This window comes from Aquarana catesbeiana, linkage group LG12 (assembly GCF_042186555.1).
Source record: "Aquarana catesbeiana isolate 2022-GZ linkage group LG12, ASM4218655v1, whole genome shotgun sequence".
In the NCBI taxonomy this organism is placed as follows: Eukaryota; Metazoa; Chordata; class Amphibia; order Anura; family Ranidae; genus Aquarana; species Aquarana catesbeiana.
In genome coordinates this window covers 145,142,037-145,164,191 of record NC_133335.1, presented here as the reverse complement: position 1 = coordinate 145,164,191, position 22,155 = coordinate 145,142,037, and the positions used below count along the sequence as shown (strand labels likewise).

At 44.1% G+C, this 22,155-nt stretch overlaps 1 protein-coding gene across 3 annotated transcripts in view; it reads right to left on the bottom strand.

Moving 5' to 3' along the window:
* NBR1 (NBR1 autophagy cargo receptor) overlaps nucleotides 1-22,155 on the bottom strand; it is a 222,139-nt gene that overhangs the window by 87,137 nt on the left and 112,847 nt on the right. For all 3 annotated transcript variants that reach the window (XM_073608374.1, XM_073608375.1, XM_073608376.1), the window contains 3 exons: nucleotides 18,963-19,038; nucleotides 18,769-18,861; nucleotides 11,271-11,429 (listed from right to left, as the gene is read on the bottom strand). In XM_073608374.1, the coding sequence (XP_073464475.1) occupies nucleotides 11,271-11,429; nucleotides 18,769-18,861; nucleotides 18,963-19,038 (328 nt within the window). The remainder of the gene's footprint in view (nucleotides 1-11,270; nucleotides 11,430-18,768; nucleotides 18,862-18,962; nucleotides 19,039-22,155) is intronic.

Here is a 22,155-nt window from a genome sequence, read left to right as displayed (position 1 = left end):
GGGGGGGGGGGCGCCACGGCCGTCCCGGCCTGTATTTCAGGGCACAGATGCTGCGGTCCTCAGCTGTCTCCCAATTCTGCTAAGATCCTTTCAGGGCCCAGAGACTACCTGTGTGGGCTGGCAGTGGAGCCCCCAGGGTAGTGTCATCCACATCTTCCTACCTCCATCCTGGCTCCTGTCCATACCTCCTGTGCCTAGTGACATCCTAGCCGGCAGTTAGCTGCATAGTGATCAGGGACACCTCCTGCATCCCTAGATGCCATCCAGAAGACGATCAGTGAAGAAACAGCCATCACCCAGAACACAGAGTTCCCCGGCAGTGACACGTGCAGCAGCCACTTTACCCTCTGGAGCAGAGCAAGCCGCGGCCATACAAACAGCCCTGCATCTTCTAAGGGACATGGAGCAAAAACAAAGGAGACCCGCAGCAGCCCTCAGGTATGGAGCAATCAACGGCTACTGGCCGCCATTGAGGAGAGTAAAACCATGGTCATGTGGAGGATAGATACACTGGCCATGGAGTGTGGTCTCATCCGACAAGACATGGACAAGTTTAGAGGCCGTGTCACTGCGGTCGAGAATCGTATCTCGGATATAGAGGATACTACGGCTACCACCTCCCAGAATGTCGCTGACCTGCAACACACAGTTAAAACCCTGATGGCGCAGTCTGAAGACGCCAAAAATAGGCTGTGCCGCAATAATGTGCGCGTAGTGAGCCTTCCGGAGGGCGCAGAGTGTTCACACCCAGCCAGTTTTGCCAAAAATTTCTTTAAAGAAATCCTCAATTTACAACAAGTCTCCTCAGCATACATTGCTGAGCGCGCTCATAGGGTCCCCACAAGCCGGGGACCGCAAGGCGCCTTGCCCAGACCATTCCTTGTGCGGTTTCTAAATTACCGGGATAGAGATCTCATCCTTGCCGAAGCCCGGAAGAAACCACAGCTCCGGTTTGAGAACACCACCCTGCATTTCTTCCCAGATTTTTCCCCGGAGTTGCAGAGATGCTGTCGCACGTTCGTGGAGGTTCAGAAGAGGCTCCGGGAAAAGGGATTCATGTACAGTATGCTGTACCCCAGTAAGCTCCATGTTGAACATCGGGGCTCTGTGAAATTTTTTGAGGTCCCCTCGGATGTCTCAAATTGGCTGGATACATTAGGTTAAAGGTAATCGTCATGTATTTCGTGAGACATTCTGTCTGAGCAGCTTCGTCACCCTCTCCCTCCTTTCTTGTTGCTGGAGACACGTATTTTTTGGGCTGCCGTACCACAATCCGATGCAGTAAAGACTAATTGCACACCTGCAGGTACATATGCTTTGTCTATAATCCTTTACCAAGTTACCCTTCCCAACAAATTCACTAGCTGTGTGCCTTATCAAGGGAAGCATATGTACAGAACTTGCTTTCACTGCGCAATCATTCTCTTCAAGGTATTGCAGTGCATGTGCAGCTGCTTGGTGTCTCATGGCTACAATATGCATGGAGCCGGAAGCTCTCTTTACAAAAAGAGTACTCACAGAAGGCGCGTAGCGCTAGTGCTCACCTTGTTGCCTTCTTTGTTTTGTTTTTTTTTTTCTCCCCAAGGGGCATATGGAATAACTCTACAAGACGACTTTCCATTTTCCTTGTTTTTTGGTTTTGGGGATCAAGTCTGCTGGCTAGGGTGGGGTCTGTGGTGTTTTTTTTTTTACTGTTTTCCCTACCCCCCCTTTTTCAAGCTGGCAAGACAGGGAATTGTTAAGATGGGACTGTTCAGGAGTGTATGCTTTATTCCTGTTCTTTCTTATGTTCTGTATGGGTTTATATGCTCCACCTTTTTTTTTGGTTGATTGTTTGTGGTGTCGCTCTCGGTGCTACACGGTTGGTAGACTGGTGGACACTCAGAAACAGGATACACCACAAAGTGATGTGTATAGGTGGGTAAATGTTAATCTTCAGCATGCTGTATGGCTCTGTGTGACTCTGGACCTCACTTGTGCTCCTAGGCCCCCATCTTGTGGTGAATTTCTAAATTGCAGTAATGTCCTTAAACATTAGAATCATCCCCTGGAATGTCAAGGGCTTGAATTCAAAATACAAGAGAGTGTGGTGTTGAAATTCTTACAGGCCCAGCATCCCCACATAATGTTATTACAGGAAACTCATTTATTAGGTAATAAAATCCTGGCCATGAAACGTCCCTGGATGCACAGAGTCATACATGCCACTTTTTCATCTTATGCGAAGGGTGAGTCTATTTTGTTGCACAAGTCCTTAACTTGCTCTATAGAAACGGTAATCACAGATCCCGGGGGAAGATACTTAGTGGTAATAATTGAAGTCTACTCACGCAGGTTGGCCCTGGTAAATAATAGGATTTTTAAAACAGCTTACCTGTAAAATCCTTTTCTTGGAGTACATCATAGGACACAGAGACTCAAGTAATTACTTGGTGGGTTACGGGCCTACCTTCAGGTGTTGACATTGGTATAACCAAGACAGGAAGTTGACTCCCCTATATAACCCCTCCTCCTTCCAGGAGTCCTCAGTTTTTGTAGCCAAGCAATATAAGCAATATACTTTCACCCCATAAAACAGAGGGGCGGGAGCTCTGTGTCCTATGATGTACTCCAAGAAAAGGATTTTACAGGTAAGCTGTTTTAAAAATCCTATTTTCCTTATGGTACATCATAGGACACAGAGCCTCAAGTAATTACTTGGTAGGATGTCCCATAGCAATGCTACTTGAAAAGAGGGAGACGCAACCCGTAGGGCACCCCCAGACCTTGAGGAATTATACTGCTGCTTGCAGCACACTGCGCCTGAAGGCGATATCCTCATTTCATTTTACATCTACTTGATAAAATTTTGTAAATGTATGCACCGAAGACCAAGTCACGGCCTTGCAGATCTGAGACATGGAGGCCTGGTGACGCACTGCCCAAAAAGCACCAACCGCTCTGGTAGAGTGCGCCTTAACTTGAAAAGGGGGAATCTTTCCCTTTAAATCATAAGTTTGAATTATAACTTGCCAAATCCACTTAGCCACAGTGGATTTTGACGCTGCCTGTCCTATTTTAGGACCCTTTGGCAGAATAAATAAGACATCAGTCTTACGAATCTGAGCGGTTTTCTTTAAATAGATCTTCACTGCTCTCACCACATCAAGACAATATAGTGACTTTTCTTCTTTGGAACATGGTTTTGGAAAAAACGATGTCCGGACAATATCTTCATTCAAATGAAAGCCTGAAACCACTTTTGGCAAAAAGCCTGGACGAGGGCGTAACACCACTCTGTCCTCATGAGTAACCAACATGGTTTTGGAAAAGGGCAGGACAATATCTTGTTCAGGTGGAAACCTGAGACCACTTTTGGTAAAAAAACCTGGACGAGGGCCCAACACCACTCTGTCCTCATGAATAACCAAATATGGCTCTTTACAGGAAAGAGCAGCCAATTCTGAAACCCTCCTTGCTGAGGATATAGCAACCAAAAATATCAGCTTCCTAGTCAGAAGAACTAAGGGAACATGCTGTAATGGTTCGAATGGCGGTTTTTGTAACACTGACAAAACTAAATTCAAGTCCCAAGGGCTTAAGGGTGATTTAACTGGCGGATTAATCCGCATCACTCCTCGCATGAAACCCAGGACTAAAGAACGCGTAGCAAGTGGTCTTTGAAATAAAATTGATAAGGCTGAGACTTGGCCCTTAATAGTACTCAGGGCCAACTTCATCTCTACGCCTACTTGTAGAAAGGCAAGAATTCTGCCTATAATATATATCTCCGAGGGTGCCAACCCTTGGATTCACACCAGGAAGCATAAGCTTTCCAGACTCTATAATATATAGTTCTAGAAGCTGGCTTCCTAGCATTAAAGTAGAAATAACTGCCCTGGAAAGCCCACGTTTCTTCAGAATGTGGGTGTCAATAGCCAGGCCGTTAAATTTAGCATTCGTAAAGTAGGATGGAATATCGGCCCCTGTGAGAGCAGGTCTGGCCTTTGTGGAAGGGACCACAGATCCCCCACTGCCATCTTTATGACTTCTGCATACCATGACCTTCTGGGGCATGCTGGTGCTGCCAGAATTACCGGTTTTCTTTCCAGCTTGATCCTGCAAAGAAGTGGAGGCAGCAACTGAATAGGGGGAAATGCACAGATCAGTAAAAGCTGATCCCACAGTATCACCAATGCATCTGTTCTGCATGCGAATGGATCCCTTGTTGTGGACACAAAGTTGACTAACTTTGTTGCACTGGATGCTAGAAGATCTACAACCGGAGTCCCCCATCCTTGACAAACAGCCCAAAACACGTCGGGGTGAATAGACCATTCCCCTGGGAATAATCTGCTGGCGGCACAAGTAGTGCGCCAATTCTCCATTCCCGGAATGAAGACTGCCGATGGGCACGGAATATTTCTTTCTACCCAAGTTAGAATATGGTTCACTTCTCTCTGCACTGAGAGATTCTTGGTGCCCCTTTTGGTGATTGATATAGGCCACAGCCGTGGCATTGACTGATTGGAACCTGTCGGGACAATCCCTTAACCTGGAAGTCCAGGCTTTTAGAGCCAGACGCACTGCCCGAATCTCTAGGATGTTGATGGGCAAGGCTCTTTCGGTTCTTGAACACTTGAACAGTTGTCTTCTCTGTCATTACCACTTTCCAGAAAAGTGGTTTGAAGTATTTACCCTTAAGGACATTCTTTAGTAACCACCAATTGAGGCTTTGGGACACCCTTGGGGACAGCCGCATTGGCAAGTCCAAAGCTTGGATCGTTTTGTTCCAAGAAAATAGAATACAGTTTTGCAACAGTCTCGAATGGAACTGGGCAAAGGGAACTGCTTCGAATGAAGCCACCATCCTTTCTAACAACCTCATGCAAAGGTGAACGGAGGGACCTCCTTTTGACCTGACCATCCGCACCAACTCTTTTATAGAGTGGGGGTTTTTTTTGTTTTTTTTCTGGGCAAGAAGACCCTTTTTCTGGGCTGTATCTATGATCAGACCCAAAATACTGCAGCCCTCTTTTAGCGATTTTAATGGAGACTTTACTAGGTTGAGAATGCAACCCAGACCTTTCCAGGTAACTGGTTGTAATGCGTACACCTTACTCCAAACAGCGATTGGTTTATTAGCAATAGATCGGCTAGGTATGCCAAGACTGTTTAAGCCATGTGCCCTTGACCTGGCTACAGGTGGGGCTAGCACCTTTGTGAACACTCGAGGTGCTGTAGCTAGCCCGAAGAGCAAGGCTATAAACTGAAATGCTGCTGTTCTACTTTGAACCGCAGAAACCTTTGGTGAGCGGGAAATATATGGACATGCAGATATGCATCCCTGATGACCTTGACATCCTTGAAAAAGTCACGTGACTGTGATGTAACGCGTGGGAGGAGCCAAGGACGCTCTGTGCAGATCAGCAGTATCACACAGTGTACTGCACTGAATCTGCTCCTGTCTAAGGTGGCTGACTGCTATAGTAAAACCTGCATATGCCTTATCATTATAAGGCACACGTGAGTGAATTGAAGTTTGCCTGTGTACCTTGGTATCCTAACTATTGCACAATGATTGGTTTTTTCTCTTATCTGCCTGTTTATGATTCTCACATTGGTTGTGAATAGAAGCAAAAAGCACATTGTTACTATGAAGGTCAATGAACACCTTGATTAAGCAAGTGTTTTTAAACAGCTTTGCTAGTGATCAAAAGCTCTATACCAATCAGGATTCTACACCTGTATAATTGAACCTTCTGAATACATCCCTATATATTTATTTTTATGTGGATTTTTTATGTGAATTTTTTTATACATTTGGTGTCACTAATTTTTTATAATTTTACACTATTTTGATTGCTGGATTTTTTAGGAATTTTTACTCACCGCTGGATTTATTTTACTATTTATATTTATTCTTATATATTCATTTTCATGCACATTGTGAAGCGCTTCAAATATCATTATTTTTTCATCATAAGGAACAACCTTCGATACTGAGTACCATAATATGTGCTGGAAATGCCTGTTTACACACCTTTACATGCCCAGCGCTCCTGTGACTCTAATGCCGACGGAAAATGTGTGATAGGACCTTGTTGTCGGAAATTCCAACTGTGTGTAGGCTCCATCACACATTTTCCATCGGATTTTCCGACACACAAAGTTTGAGAGCAGGCTATAAAATTTTCCGACAACAAAATCCGTTGTCGGAATTTCCGATCGTGTGTACACAAATCCGACGCACAAAGTGCCACGCATGCTCAGAATAAATAAAGAGATGAAAGCTATTGGCTACTGCCCCGTTTATAGTCCCGACGTACGTGTTTTACGTCACCGCGTTCAGAATGATTGGATTTTCCGACAACTTTGTGTGACCGTGTGTATGCAAGACAAGTTTGAGCCAACATCCGTCAGAAAAAATCCTAGGATTTTGTCGTCGGAATGTCCGATCAATGTCCGACCGTGTGTACGGGGCATTAGTGTGACAGACCTCTGTCTTCAGCATATGAACTGAGAGCGTCTGTGTTAAGCCTCAGGTGAGAACCTGATTACACATAAGTGTCAGCTGTTACCGCACCTCTCCATGAGGAGAGGGGAGGGGGAGGGGAATTTTTATTAGCAGTGTTTGTTAAGCTCCTAGTTTTAAAGGAAGACTTCACTTTATACAAAAAAATGCAAATGGCTGGTTTTGTATGTTCATAAACTACTGCTGTAACCCCTTTAGATCCCTCAGAAGAGGAACACCATCTGTTCAATTAAGAACTCCCCTCTGGCTGCAGGGACCACACCCGCTGCTATAGCCAGACACAGAGCTGCTGAAAAAGGCATCTTACTAGGCAAGTGTAATATCCTCGCTGCAGGATACTGCTGATTTAACAGACAGATCCAACCTTCACCCATCACGGTGGGCAGCGTAGTTAAACCTTCAAAGACTGGGGCCCTTTTTAAAGGGGTTCCAATCCTTTGGACCATGTATAGCACCCCTCAGGAACAACTTTAGGTAATATGAAAAACCAAAAAGCGTCCTGGTCCCTAGGGTCCAGCTCTCAAAGAGAAGCTTACAGGCAAAACCTCGTTCTTCAATGTGAGGCCCGGGTACCATCCTATGGCCTCAGCGGCGAGGATGGATCTGGTTGTGGAGGTTTTTTGAATCCAACATGGATCCCTCCCTCGAGCTCCTCAGAGCACATCTTCACTCGTGACCAACACCTTAGACACTGGCGAAAAAACTGAGGACTCCTGGAAGGAGGAGGAGAGGTTATATAGGGGAGTCAACTTCCTGTCTTGGTTATACCAGTGTCAACACCTGAAGGTAGGCCCATAACCCACCAAGTAATTACTTGAGGCTCTGTGTCCTATGATGTACGATAAGGAAATATATATATATTCCCCCTCCTTTTACAGGGTCCATCCTGTATGAGGTGTTGGAGAAATTGGCGCCCCACGCTCCATTCCAGCTATTGGTGGCTGGAGAGTTCAATAACGTTCTCAACAATACACTAGACACGTCCAACCCACGCAGGGCTCCAAACCATGATTTGTCACACTGGGCGGAAGCTGCGGGTCTCACTGAGATCTGGCGGTGGAAGCATCCCACGGATAGATGCTATTCATATCTGTCCTTGCTACATGCTTCGTCCTCCAGAATAGACCTGGCATTTGCTAATGGGGCATTATTGCCTCTGGTAGCTGGGGCATCCTACCTTTCGGGGGGGGGTGTCGGACCACACCCCACTCCAGATTACATTGCAACTAGGCTCCCAGAGTTCAAGGAGAGCTTGGCGTCTGTCTCCTAGATGGGAGGGGGAACCCACTGTGGAGGAGATGCAGAAACCACATATGGATACATTTTGGCAGATTAACGAAGGATCAGCAACGGTACACACTGAATGGGAGGCCTTCAAGGCCACCACTAGGGGGGTGTACATATCAGCCATAAAAGCCCAGAGAACGGAGCAAAATAGTGTAGGAAAACAACTTCAGGATAAAGAACAAGAATGCGCTAAGGCACATGCAGACTCACCTTCTCCCGACACGTTGGCTCAGTTGCAGTTCGCAAGAAGGAATGTATCCCTCCACTATCGGGATGTGACTACTTGTCAGCTGCAAAGGAGTGCGGCGTGTGTTTGAAAAAGAAGATAAAAATGGCAAACTCTTGGCTCTCCTGACGGCAGGGGACACATCCCCGACAGTGGTTCCCTGTATACTGTCCCCATCCGGACAGCTGTTAAGAGACAGGGAGGATGTAGTACGGGAGTTTGTATCCTTCTATAAGTCTCTGTACTCTCCTATAGATCCCTATGAAACTGGTGACCTCAGGGACACATTGGGGTCCCTGCAGTTGCCCGAATTGCCAGAGAAGGCTAGTGGTTTTCTGGATGCTGCATTCAGGGAGGAGGAGGTGGTCTCAGAAATAGGATCATTCCCTAGTGGTAAGGCTCCTGGACCAGACGATCTACCAATTGAGTGGTACCACCAATACTCAGAAACCCTGGCACCCAGACTACTGCAATTATATGCTGACTGTTTTCAAACAGGAAGCCTCCCCCTCTCCTTTTACAAGGCTCATATTGCATTATTGGTTAAGCCAGATAAAGACCCACTGCAGTGCTCGTCTTATAGGCCCATCTCATTATTTAATATAGACTTCAAAATACTGACCAAACTGTAAGCTACTAGACTTATGTCGGTCCTACAACATGTTATTTCACCCGACCAGACAGGTTTTATGCCAAAAAGGCCACTGATATTAATCTGCGCAGGATCTTCACCCACATTCAGTTGGGCCCAGATACTTCTAGCGGTGGGATATTATGATCTTTCTTGATTTAGAAAAAGCCTTTGATTCCGTAGACTGGAATTACATGAGGGTGGTACTTGAGGTGTTCGGGTTTGGTCCTCAGTTCCGGAAGTGGATCAACATTCTATATCATTGCCCCACAGCAGCCATAAAGCTAAACAATATGTTAATCAGATTTTTTTCCAGTGCATAGGGGCACTCGCCAAGGATGCCCCTTATCGCCAGGTCTTTTCTCTATTATGATTGAACCCTTGGCGGCGGCCTTGCGAGCCTCTGAGGAGGTACAGGGGATAACGGTGGGTAGCTTGACCGAAAAACGGCACTATATGCGGACGATATGGTTCTTTTTTTGCGGGACTCCAAGAATTCCCTGTCGGCAGCTTTAGACATTCTTAATTCCTTTGCTCGTTTTTCGGGTCTGAAAGTCAACTGGGGAAAATCCCAGATTCTATCGCTCAAGACGCCATCCCCCAGATGTGAGATTCCCGTAAATTGTCCCTTGCAGAGGGTAGAGGTGATCAAATATCTGGAGTTACATATCTCCATCTCCGTATTGGATTTTATTGCTTTGAATGTCGATCCATTTTTGGCTAAACTAAAATCCAGACTGCAGGCGTGGCAGACTCTCACACTCATAGGTAGGGTGAATTTAGTAAAAATGAAATTTCTACCTCTATGTTTATATATATTTCAGAATTCTCCTGTATGGGTACCGAGATATATATTCAAAAGAATAGATCAACTTATAACGAATTTCCTGTGGCAAAGGCGACACCCCCGAATTAAACTCCGGGTGTTACAACTGCCGTGGAAACAAGGGGGTCTGGCGGTCCCGGACTTTGACAGATATTTCTTAGCGGGTCAGCTAGTATTTGTACATAGGTGGCTTACTCAGCCTGAGGATGACACTGCCAATATTCTAGAGGCAGCTGTTGTTGGTTCGTATGAGGCGCTGGCACACCTCCCGTTTCGGGGTGCCAGGGCTCCATATCGGCTCACGATATCCATGCGTGCAACCAGTAGGGCATGGGTAGCATTGACCAAGATGGGTAGCACTCGTGGGATTTCTCCTTACACACCACTTTGGAAGAATCCTCAATTAATGCACTTCTGTGAGTACCCTGATCCAATCATCTGGACTAAATTTGGTATCAAGACGCTGAAGGATATAGTGGGTGGTGGGAAACTTCTGCAGTTTGACGCCCCGAAAACGAAGTTTAATCTTCCCAACACTCACTTGTTCCGTAATCTTCAGCTCAGACATGCATACAATGCCCAATTTGGGGTTATTGGTATTACCCTGAAAATGAGTGATTTGGAGTCTCTGTTGAGGGAGGACACTTTGGACAAAGCCCTGTCTACAATATATAAACAAAATGTTTGGTGGGGGGGGAAGGCCTCATTGCGAAGTGTAGGGCGGCATGGGGTGAGGTGTTCCCCCAGATGGACGGGGATGACTGGAATGATATATCGGACATTAATTTTGTTAGATTGGTCTCTGCTAGGGACCGACTCATCCAATTTAAATTCCTACATCGTATCTATCTTACTCCAGCTAGATTGGCTAAGATGTTCCCTACCCGGTCACCCAGTTGCTGGTGGTGCAGTTCCCTCACTGCAGATTTCATGCATATCTTTTGGAATTGCTCGAGCATCCAAGCTTTTTGGAAGGGGGTCACAGAATGTATAGCAGAAGTAACAGCCATTAATATACAGCCCACGATAGAGATGTGTCTTTTGGGTTTGGTAGACAACCTAGCCCCAAAGAAAGTAACGCGTACCTTACTGACAAAACTAATCTATTACGCTAGGGAAATGATAGTGTTATCATGGAAAAAGCCTAATCCCCCATCTGTATCAGCATGAAAGGGTGTGGTAAATAGAGCCGCACCGCAAAATTTGACAAAGTGTGGGGCAGTTGGATGAATAGCGAAACTACGGTAGCAGATTAAGTGGCACATAATGGAATGCACCAGCTGTGAGATTCAACATGTATGTAACCATTTGACATACTGAAATGTATTATTGATTGCTATTAGGGAAAGGTGGCCTTATTATCATTGTTCTGATCCTGTCACTGATTGAAGGGGTCTGGAAGGAGGAGGAGAGAGTCAATGCTGAAGGATGTAGTTCTTTTTGTGCGTGGCCCACTGGGTCTTGTGTTTATTTGTTATGTAAAAAAGCAATAAACAAAACTTAAAAGAAAAAATTTCATTAGCTTGGTTATGCTTTACAAAAAAGTCAGTATTACAAATCAGGAAACCGTTATTTTCAGAATTAGAACAGCAACGGCAGCCTTTATATTTCTCTCTGCACAAATTTCCCTGAAGCTTTAAAGAAATAGGTTTGCAGTGGCTGCATTTATTTAAGCAAGGATGAGCCTCATATAATGTATATTACTAAAAATGATTTAGCAAAATTAGATTTTTTGCCTTTAATGCTGTGATAGCTGGTTTACCACAAACATGTTTGTTTTACTCACTATAAGGGGAATTCTTCTTTTGTGGTGGATTGTAGTCTGGAGCTGCATCGAGAGTCAAACTCCTCATAACTGTTTCACATACAAATTGAGTTCCACTGATGTCCTCTTCTGTTTCTTCCTGAGTGCTGCCACCCTCCACATCTTCCTTGGACTTTTTCACTGTTGGGGTAAATCATTTCTTAAAGTTAACACAAAAAATTGACTCATTCTGCCTTGCATCTTAAAGCGGAACTAAAAGGGTTCTTTAGCAAATACTGACAGGTAAGCTTTTAATAACAGAAGTGACATTTTGTCTTCTGTCAAATGTTTCTTGTTGCCTGTAAACATTTTTTTCTAGCTATACACTGAGCCACGCATGCACATCTCCTGACAATTTTGTGCCGGGAGAAGTAGCTCCCGAGTGGGCATATGCGAGTTACGTCATCCTAGCCTGACCAATAAAGGCAGCCAAAAACTTCAAACGAGGAAGAAGAAGAGTATATATGAAGAATCAGTAGTGAGAGGATATCACGTCACTGGAAAGTGGTGTGGAAGGGGGGGCAGTTTGAGAGGGAAGCGTGGCATAATGTGCATACTTGCACATTATGGTAAAAGCTTCCTAGGACCACACATTTTTATGCGGTTGAGTTCCACTTTATTGAGATGAAAACATCAAAGTTGCCTCTTACCATTTAAATACATTGAATACTGCATTTGCAAAAAAAAAAAAAAAAAAACTGAAAAATCACTCAATTTACTTTAAGACTATTCATTCTTATGTAACTTGGAAAAAAAATTAAGCTTGGAAAAAAAATTAAACTGCTAGCAGGTATAACATACTGGCACCTGGAGCACCAACATACCTGCAGCTGCTTTTACTGCCCCGTCCACAACAAAATGCCAAGTTTTTCTAATCTGGCAAAGCGCCAACACTCCTAGGTATTGTCATCACAATCCCTCTCATCCCCTATATTGGGGTCAGCCACCTGTCAATCTCGAGCAGGTGACGGGTAGGTGGGATGACCCCACTGCCGACCCGATGACAAGTGACCTTCTCCCCACAGCAACGCAGCTTACAGATGCAGGGTCTGTACAGTGTGGCTGCGTGGGCTCCTGTGATCCTTCCTGGCTGCAATCCACCCATCACATCCGTCCCACCCACTTAAACTTTATATTCAGACACTCAGAATAAATGTGACATGCGGATTAGCAGGAAATCAGCGCACCAAGTCCGGTAAATTTACTGCAAGGGTCACTTAGGAAGGGAGAATCAGGATATAATATCCTAATCCTAAAAAAAGGATATATTATACAAAAGCAGCAGATGAAGCATGCAGTTTTAAGGGGGATCTTGGCAGCTGGACACAGGGGACATGTGAGAATCACACACGTTAGCAGCCACTCCTAATCTCTGAAATCTGCCCTACTTACTCATGATCTGTGCACTTTGCATTACTTACGCATGATCTGTAAACTCTGCTTTAGGGCTCATTCAGGTGGGTGCTGAGTCCCGTCCTCCATGCACAGCCACTTTTTGCTGCATCCACATCGATCTCAGAGCTTCATGTAGGCAGTCCTTAGGAATGGATGCACACACAGCAGCTGCCTGGACACACTTCAAAATGTCATATTCATGCAGAAGCGGGTGCACAGACCCGAACAGAGATACTGTGTTCAGATCTATGCACCCACTCTTGCATGCATATCAAATTTTGACATGCAACCGTGTCCCTGCAGCTGCTGTGTGTGCATCCAATTCTATGGGCTGCCTGCACATAGCTCTCAGGTGGATGCAGATGCAGCAAAAAAGCGGCTGTACATGGAGGACAGGACTTAGTGAGCATCTGAATGAGCCCTTACTCCTGACCTATGAGTTTGGAGAGGTTCCTTCCTGCATCACCAATCACATTCCAAGAGATGTTTCAAGCTAATTACTGCTTTTTTTAATCTGTATTTTCATTTTTCACATACGCAAAAGGAAAAAACAAGTAACAAACAAGGTAGAAGGAAAAACAATTTCACACATCTGCCCATTGCCTCCAGATGGTTACAAACACGGTAAGGGTTATGCCGCGGACACACGATCAGACATTCCGACAACAAAATCCTGGATTTATTTCTAACGGATGTTGGCTCAAACTTGTCTTGCATACACACGGTCGCACAAATGTTGTCGGAAATTCCAAACGTCAAGAACGCGATGACGTACCACACATACGACGAGCCGCGAAAAATTAAGTTCAATAGCCAGTGCGGCTCTTCTGTTTGATTCCGAGCATGCGTGGAATTTTGTGCGTTGGAATTGTGTACACACGATCGGAATTTCCAACAACGGATTTTGCTGTCGGAAAATTTGAGAACCAGCTCTCAAATTTTTGTTGTCGGAAATTCCGACAACAAAATGTCCGATGGAGCCTACACACGGTCAGAATTTCCGACAACAAGCTTACATCGAACATTTGTTGTCGGAAATTCCGACCGTGCATTAGAGTTACCATCATCATCAAAAATATAAGTCATCATAAACAAATGATCCCATATAGTATAGACATCGCACCCAATTGCTTGCCAAGTGCGTAGCAGCAGAGGTGCCCATACCAAGGCACCCCCCAGAATCTCCACAGCGACTAGGAGCAATGAGCATAAAAGAGAATATAAAGAAGAGAGAGAGGATATCAGGAAAGGGAATAAAAAGTCAGTAGTAATCGGGCCATAAGACATGTCCCTCTTAGAAACAAAGCCAGAGGACAGGGAAACAAACCAAAAGATGTGTATAGCCAAGGTCTTATAAAAGTAGTTTACATATTATTGTGTTAGCTGTTTGTACAAGTCAGAGGTAGTGAAATCCATCCAAAGTACCGCCATTCTTTTGCATGCTGTATTTCAACTCTTTTCACTAGCCATTATTTCGTCATACAAACTACCATGAACTTCCATAAAAGGGGTATACAGCTCTTACTCGCATTTAGGATAATTACTGGTTTTAAAAAACTTAGTAGCTACATTTTTATATCAGGTTTTCTATATGTGTGAAGCAGCAAGGAGCCTGCAGTGTATGTTACAGGGTCCAAATGCTCTCAAAGTATTAATAGCTATACATTTCCCAAGTTGGGAGATCTGTTAGACTAGAATTAGGGACCACACTGCAGAGGGAAATTGGCACGGTAGTGTGGCTTCACATATTAACAAATGTATGCAACGAAAACTATTTCTAATGCAAATTGGTGTAACAGTTTAAACTTTCTTTATGTGCTGACTAGCTGATGAGTGTGCTGGGGACTTTTTTTAGTAAGGCTTGATTCACACGTCTTCTGGTGCATTTTGCATATGTTGTTATTTGGAAACAATGGGTCTGGCCTTGTTACTGAATTGGGCTCTTGTTGAGTAAGCATGGTATGACTGAGCCCTGTGGATTGCCCTATACATGTGCACCTTTCTATTGGAGTAGATGCCATTATTGCATAGCTACGTTCCACCACAATAAGATAAGGCATTCCAAAGTCACCACAAAACAGACAAAAGAGAGTGAGGTGGACTGGTGCAGTACACCTATGCCTGAAGGAAAAAACCAAAACTACTCAGTAGGTATTCTATATGCTTATAAATGTTTAAGATCAGACAAACAGCTAAAACACACATGAAATACAAATAAGGGAGCTTTTCTATCTGCCAAATGATTTGTAAATTTGGTCCAGAGACTCCTTAGCATCAGACAGTTCACAAATGTGCATGATGTCTCTAATTGCAATGTATCCTCGAAAACGTATCAGACTGCACAGCATAGTGATGAGCCAGAGTAGAACTGACTTTTCAGTAAACCAACTATCAGCTCTGCTATGGTCCAGTTATGTGATCCTGCAGCTCTGTGTAATGAAGCCCTTGACGATGGCTGTGAATTCAGGGAGCCGTGAGGTCACCCATGGGCTCCCATGGCTTAGCCACTGTCAGTATTTCCTCCTTTTCCCTGCTCGCTGATACAGGGGATACAGAGCTGCAAAATACAATGACCAGACTTGAGTGGAATAAAAATGGGCAAGTACAAATAGTAAGGGGGGGTAAGAAATTCAACCAAGTTGGATTATTAGAATCAAGCTGTGGTTTCCAAAGCGGGCAAAATCCTTTCTTGTATTAAGAGAGATATGGACGCGAGATCGAGAGAGAGAGATTGAGAGAGATCGGGAGATAGAGTGACAGAGAGAGAGAGAGAGAGAGAAAGAAAGAGAGAGAGATCGGGAGTACCTGAGTATTGTGTGTACCTGAGTATTGGGTATCTGAGTAGTGTGTGGATCGTTAGTACCTGTGTATTGTGAGTGCACATGGACTATATGTACACGTGGGCTGCAAGTGCACATGGGCATCTATTCATGTGAGTGCACGTGGGCTTCTATACATGTGAGGGCACGCGGGCTGCAAATGCATGTGGGCTGAAAATGCACATGGACTGTGAGTGAATGTGGACTGTTATGTACACGTGGACTGCGACTGCACGTGGGCTTCTATACATGCGAGTGCACGTGGGCTGCGAGTGCATGTGGATTGTATGTACATGTGGGCAACGAGTGCACAAGGGCTTCTATACATGTGAGGGCACGCGGGCTGCAATTGCATGTGGGCTGCGAGGGCACGTGGACTGCAAGTGAATGTGGACTGTATCTACATGTGGGCTTCTATACATGTGAGTGCACGCGGGCTGCGAGTGCATGTGGACTGTATGTACACGTGGGGTGCGAGTACCTGTGTATTGTATTGTTGAGTAATAGTGTCAGGAAGCTAGTGGTTAGTTAAGTTGGACAGGGTATAATCCCCAATCCTCATTAAATTAGTAGGTACGATGCCAGGCAGGTGTGGAAATGTGAATCAGTGTACATCTTGCGGCATGTATGCGTTCCTTGATCATCTGATCGAGGGCGAATACTGCTGTGCAAAATGTAAGCACATTGTTTCCCTGGAAACCCAGGTTCTGAATCTAGGGAAGCAACTGTCAGCACTGAGAAGTCCCTCCATACTAAAGGAGAGCCGGGAACGTACACGGCATGTGCCGGCAGGGGCCAGCACAGAGGCGGGTGGAGACAAAGAGGTGCAGGCACTAGAAAAGAGTAGATGGGTGACAGTTAGGAAGGTTAGAGGGGAAAGTGCCAGGGAGACCGATCCAGGGCTGGAACATCCCAATAAGTACATTGAGCAACATTGGTGAAACCAGTCAGGGACCAGCACTGCTGGAGCTGAGGGACTCCCCTAGCTGCCAGGGGAAGAACTCCTCCAGTGAGAGAGTGGGGGGGAGCAAAGGGAAAGGATAGACAGATTCTGGTGGTAGGGGACTCAATTCTTAGAAGGACAAAGAGGGCAATCGGTGACAAAGACCTGAAGCGCCGAATTGTATGCGGTCTACTGGGGCTCGGGTTCGGCACAACACGGATTTGGTGGACAGATTACTGGGAGGGGCTGGGGAAGACCCGGCTGTCATGGTGCATGTTGGCACCAATGACAAAGTCAGAGGCAGATGGAGTGTCCTAAAGAACGATTTTAGTGACTTAAGAGCTAAATTGATGAAAAGGGGCTCCAAGGTAGTATTCTCAGAAATACTACCGGTACCCCGAGCCACATCAGAAAGGCAGAGGGAGATTAGGGAAGTAAACAAGTGGTTGAGGAGCTGGTGTAGTAAGAAGAGGTTTGGGTTCCTGGAGAACTGGGCCGACTTCACAGTCGGTCACCAGTTCTATAAAAGGGATGGACTGCAACTAAATGGGGAGGGTGCAGATCTGCTGGGAGTGAAGATGGCCTGAAAAGTTAGAGGGGCTTTTAAACTAGGCAATGGGGGGTGGGGGTGGGGGGGTCCAGAGGTAGAGATAATCAGTGCGGAGCATATTCCAGGGGTTAGTATTGGGAGCATTAGTGGTAGGTTGATTAAGGCACATGTAACAAGTCCTATTTGCAATCTCGGAACACCCAATAAGAGCACAGTATGCAACCGGTCTAAACTGCGTGGCGTGTTCATCAATGCCAGGAGCCTGGCGGACAAGATGGGAGAACTAGAGATACTGTTGTACGAGGAGGATTTAGATTTTGTGGGAATTTCAGAGACCGGGTTCAACAGATCTCATGATTGGCTGGCATCCATTCAAGGGTATTCCCTTTATTGCATGGATAGAGAGGGTAAAAAAGGGGGAGGGGTATTCCTGTATATCAAGAATAATGTACACATGAATGTGAGAGATGACATCACTAAGGGAGCTAGGGAGGGGGTGGAATCCTTATGGTTAGAGCTCCAAAGGGATGAAACTAAGGGGAAAATAATACTGGGAGTATGCTATAGGTCCCCTAACCTGAGGGAGGAGGGGGAGACGGACCTCTTATCACAATTTGGATTAGCGGCATGGGTGATTTTAATTATCCAGACATAGACTGGGCAGAAGGAACCGCGCATTCATATAAGACTCGCCAGTTCCTAGATGTCTTGCAGGACAATTTCATGGGTCAGATGGTAGACGCACCAACTAGAAAAAAAAAAAGTGTTACTAGACCTACTGATTACCAACAATACAGACCTGATCACGGATGTGGAAATAAGGGGCAATTTAGGAAACAGTGATCACAGGTCAATTAGCTTCAGTATAAATCAGACAAATAAGAAACATATAGGGAATACAAAGACGTTGAATTTCCAAAAAAGCAAACTTCCCCAAACTACGAACCTTGCTAGAAGATATAACTTGGGATGAAATCTTTAGAACAAAGAACACGGAGATAAAATGCCCTTATTCAATTTGCTTTAAGAGCATATTAAATAAGGGCATTAGCCAGTGCATCCCATTGGGAAATACATTTAAAAGAGCGAACAAAAGTCCTGGATGACTCCAATATATAATTGCATATAAAAGCAAAGGAGAAGGCCTTCAAAAAATACAAGGCTGAGGGATCATCATCAGCATTCAGACTTTACAAAGAATGCAACAAGGAACGTAAGGGCGCAATTAGGGTGGCTAAGATAGAACACGAAAAAAAATCCCAAGAAATTCTTTAAGCATATAAACAGTAAAAAAGGAAGGACAGACCAAATTGGCCCCATAAAGAATGAGGAAGGAAATCTGGTTAGAAAGGATGGGGAGATGGTGAAGGTATTGAATTTATTCTTCTCCTCAGTCTTCACAAGAGAATTGGGGGGGGGGGGGGCTTCAGTAACCAAAAGTACAATGCTTATCTTATTGGTTGAATTAGATGGACTTGTGTCTTTTTTCAACCAGACTAACTATGTAACTACGGCCACGTGTGAACACTCTGAATTTTCAATGTCATTTAAAAAGGTGAATGTAGTTCTTCTTTGGATTTATTTTTTTTAAGCACGTAAGAAGGTGAACTAGTAATGTGCCCATAGACAAGTAGTCTATGTATTGGCACATACAAGTAGTATTGGCACATTAGATCTGTCACAGCTTTTGGCTGACAGCTGGTTATTGAATGATCAGATATTGTCTTGGGTGAATCATGCAAACTGCAATTCATGTTTCAATGACATACTCACCAACACCATCACTCTCCTCTTTTATTTGCCCCAATCCTGGCTTTTCAATTAAAGGTCCATCATGTGGCAGAGGAGACATACAGGGTGTCATATCTAAAGAAGAACAAACTATTAGGGCATATTCCAGGAAACAAATATTACAATTAACACACGGACAAAGTAAGATAACCACTTTTTTTTTTTTACAGACTCACCTACAGGTGTATTGTGGGGAACACGCTCCAGTTCTTGGACAATATTTATATCCAGCAATTCAAATGATAGTAAATCCTGAAGAGAAGAGAAGTGATATTGAACTGCTTATGAAGGCAACTCAGTTTACCTGATTCTAGATTTTAAAACACATACTTTGTTTCGCTTTCGGTTAGACCTCTTTCACACTGTGCCACCACCAGCGTCAGCGGTAAAACGGTGCTATTTTTAGCGGCATATTAGCCGCGCTATTCGGTTGATACCGGGGCAGTTTTAACCCCCCGCTAGCGGCCGAAAAGGGGTTAAACCAGCCCGCAAAACGTCGCCGGAGGTATTGCATTGATTCCTATGGGGAGCAGTGGTGGAAGAGCGGTGAGTTCACCGCTCCAAAGAAGCTGCTGGCAGGACTTTTTCTGACGCCCTGCCAGCGCACCGCTCTAGTGTGAAAGCCCTCAGGCTTTCACACTGGAGTGAATGAAGCAGCTGTTCTAGGGCGGTTTGCAGGTGCTATTTTTAACACTACATCACCTGAAAAACGCTCCAGTGTGAAAGGGGTTTAGTTTGTTGGACCAGTGAAAACTGATTGCACTGATCTTCTGAAAAGCAAAGGGAAAGCCTGGGGAAAAGGCTATATTCTGAATTATGCTACAATATAACTCACAGAAAAAATATATATAAACTCAGCCCACTTCTGCCTTTTACACTAATGATCCCTCTAACCAAAAGAGGGGTACACAAGAGGGGGTGGTTTAGGAAGAGTTTTCTGAGTTGGGCTGTTCTGTTTTCCTTTTTTAAGTGAAAAAAAAAAAAAGGACAGAATGTGGCAGGCACCTAAGGCATCTAAAATGCAGGTACCTGTAGACGCTTGTGATACACCCCTGCTGTAGTTTAATTGGCTTTTGGTGAAGACCAGTTTACTTTTAATGCATCTGGAGTACAGGCAGTCCCCGGGTTACAAACAAGATAGGGACTGTAGGTTTGTTCTTAAGTTGAATCTGTTTGTAAGTCGGAACAAGTACATTTTTTAAGTCAGGCTCCAGCCAAAAAATAATTTTTTACATTTTTTTTAGATAGCATAGGGAAGGGTTATCACCCCTGTAACATTTGTTTTGCTGTCTGTGCCCCTGTTCAGAAGATTTCACCTTACATTCTGTCCCAATGACAATTGGATTTTGAAAATTTTGGGTTGTTAGGGAAACAAGGATTGGTGATAAAGCATCAGTGGAGACACCTTTTTCCCATATTAACTCCTACAAGAGTGAATTTCCCTTCCTAGGGGTAGATTTAATTTCACTTCCTGTTGTCTCCCTCTGTTTGTAAGTAGGAGTCGTTTGTAAGTCGGATGTTTGTAAGTAGGGGACCGCCTGTACATTGTTTAAAAGTATGACATAATATCTACTGCAATGTCTAAATTTTTCAATCCATACACCTTAAAGTGAAGCAAATAATATCCAATCTCCACATATTAAAGTGAAAAGCCCACTTTACAGAGAAATGTTAGTATTTTTTTTTCAAATAATTATCTGGTGCACACATAATCTCTCCACCTTAAATCAAAAAAACACACAGTTTATTTTACAGCTCTATTAAAGAAAGGTAAAAAACACCCATGGGCTTGGTAGTAGATTCTTCTGATTTTTTTTTTTTTAATTGAAAAGTCTAGATTTCCCACTACCATATATCATTACAAATAAAATATTGAATCAAACTCTGGTAGTGTAAATCCTTTAAATGTACAAAAGCTTAAAACCATCCTATATATCAATTCACATGATCCTAATGGATGCCAATAATTGATCACACAAATAGGAAACACAAGGGTAATATAAAGACACTGAATTTCAAAAGAGCCAACTTCCCTAAACTGCGCTCCTTGCTAGAAGATATTAAAAATGAGATAAAATCCCAGGACCAAAGGACACGGAGGAAAACTGGGAGTGCTTTAGGAGCATATTGAATAAAGGTATTGGCCAGTGCATCCCAATGGGAAATACATTTAAGAGAGCTAATAAGTCCTGGGTGGCTTAACGCCAACGTAAAAATGCATATAAAAGCAAAGGAGAAGGCCTTTAAACCCTTCCCGACCAGTCGCCACAGTTGCATTGCAGCAGGTTGGCTCCCCTGGGCGAACTGACGTAGCATGCGTGCGATGACCGCCGGGCATCCGCGATCACTCCACACAGAGACAGAACGGAGATCTGTCAATGTAAACAGACAGATCACCGTGCTGTCAGGGGTGAGGAGAGCAATCTGTTGTTCATACTAGGTATGAACAACGATCGCTCTCCTCACCCAGGCAGTCCCCCCCCCCCCCCACAGTTAGAATCACTCCCTAGGTAATACAGTTAACCCCTTGATCGCCCCCTACTGTTAACCCCTTCCCTGCCAGTGACATTTACTGTAATCAGTGCATTTTTATAGCACTGATCGCTGTATGAATGCCAATGGTCCCAAAAATGTGTAAGTGTCCGGGCTGTCCTCCACAATAAATCGCTGATCACCGCCATTACTAGTAAAGAAAAAAAAATTAAAATGCCATAAATCTTTCCCCTATTTTGTAGATGCTATAACTTTTGCGCAAACCAATTAATATATGCTTATTGCGATTTTTATTATCAAAAATATGTAGAAGTATACATATCGGCCTAAACTGAGGAAAAAATTAGCTTTTTTATTTTAAAAAAATGGTGTTATTTATTATAACAAAAACCACAAAATATTGTGTTTTTATTTAAATCGTCTGTCTTTTTTTGTTTATAGCGCAAAAAAATAAAAACCGCAGAGATTATCAAATACCACCAAAAGAAAGCTCTATTTGTGGGGAAAAAAGGACGTCAATTCTGTTTGGGAATAACGTTGCACTGCCGCGCAATTGTCAGTTAAAGTGACGCAGTGCTGTATCGCAAAAAAATTGCCTGGTCATTGAGCAGCCAAATCTTCCGGGGTTGAAGTGGTTACACAATACAAGGCTGAGGGGTCATCAAAGAATGTAATAATAAATGTCAGGGTGTAATCAGGGCAGCTAAGATATAACACGAAAGGCACAGAGCAGAGGAGAGTAAAAAAAAAAAAAATAAAAAAATTCTTTAAGTATATCAATAGTAAGACAGGGAGGACAGACCATATTGACCCCATAAAGAATGATGAAGGCAGTCTGGTTACAAAAGATGGAGAGATGGCGAAGGTTTTGAATTT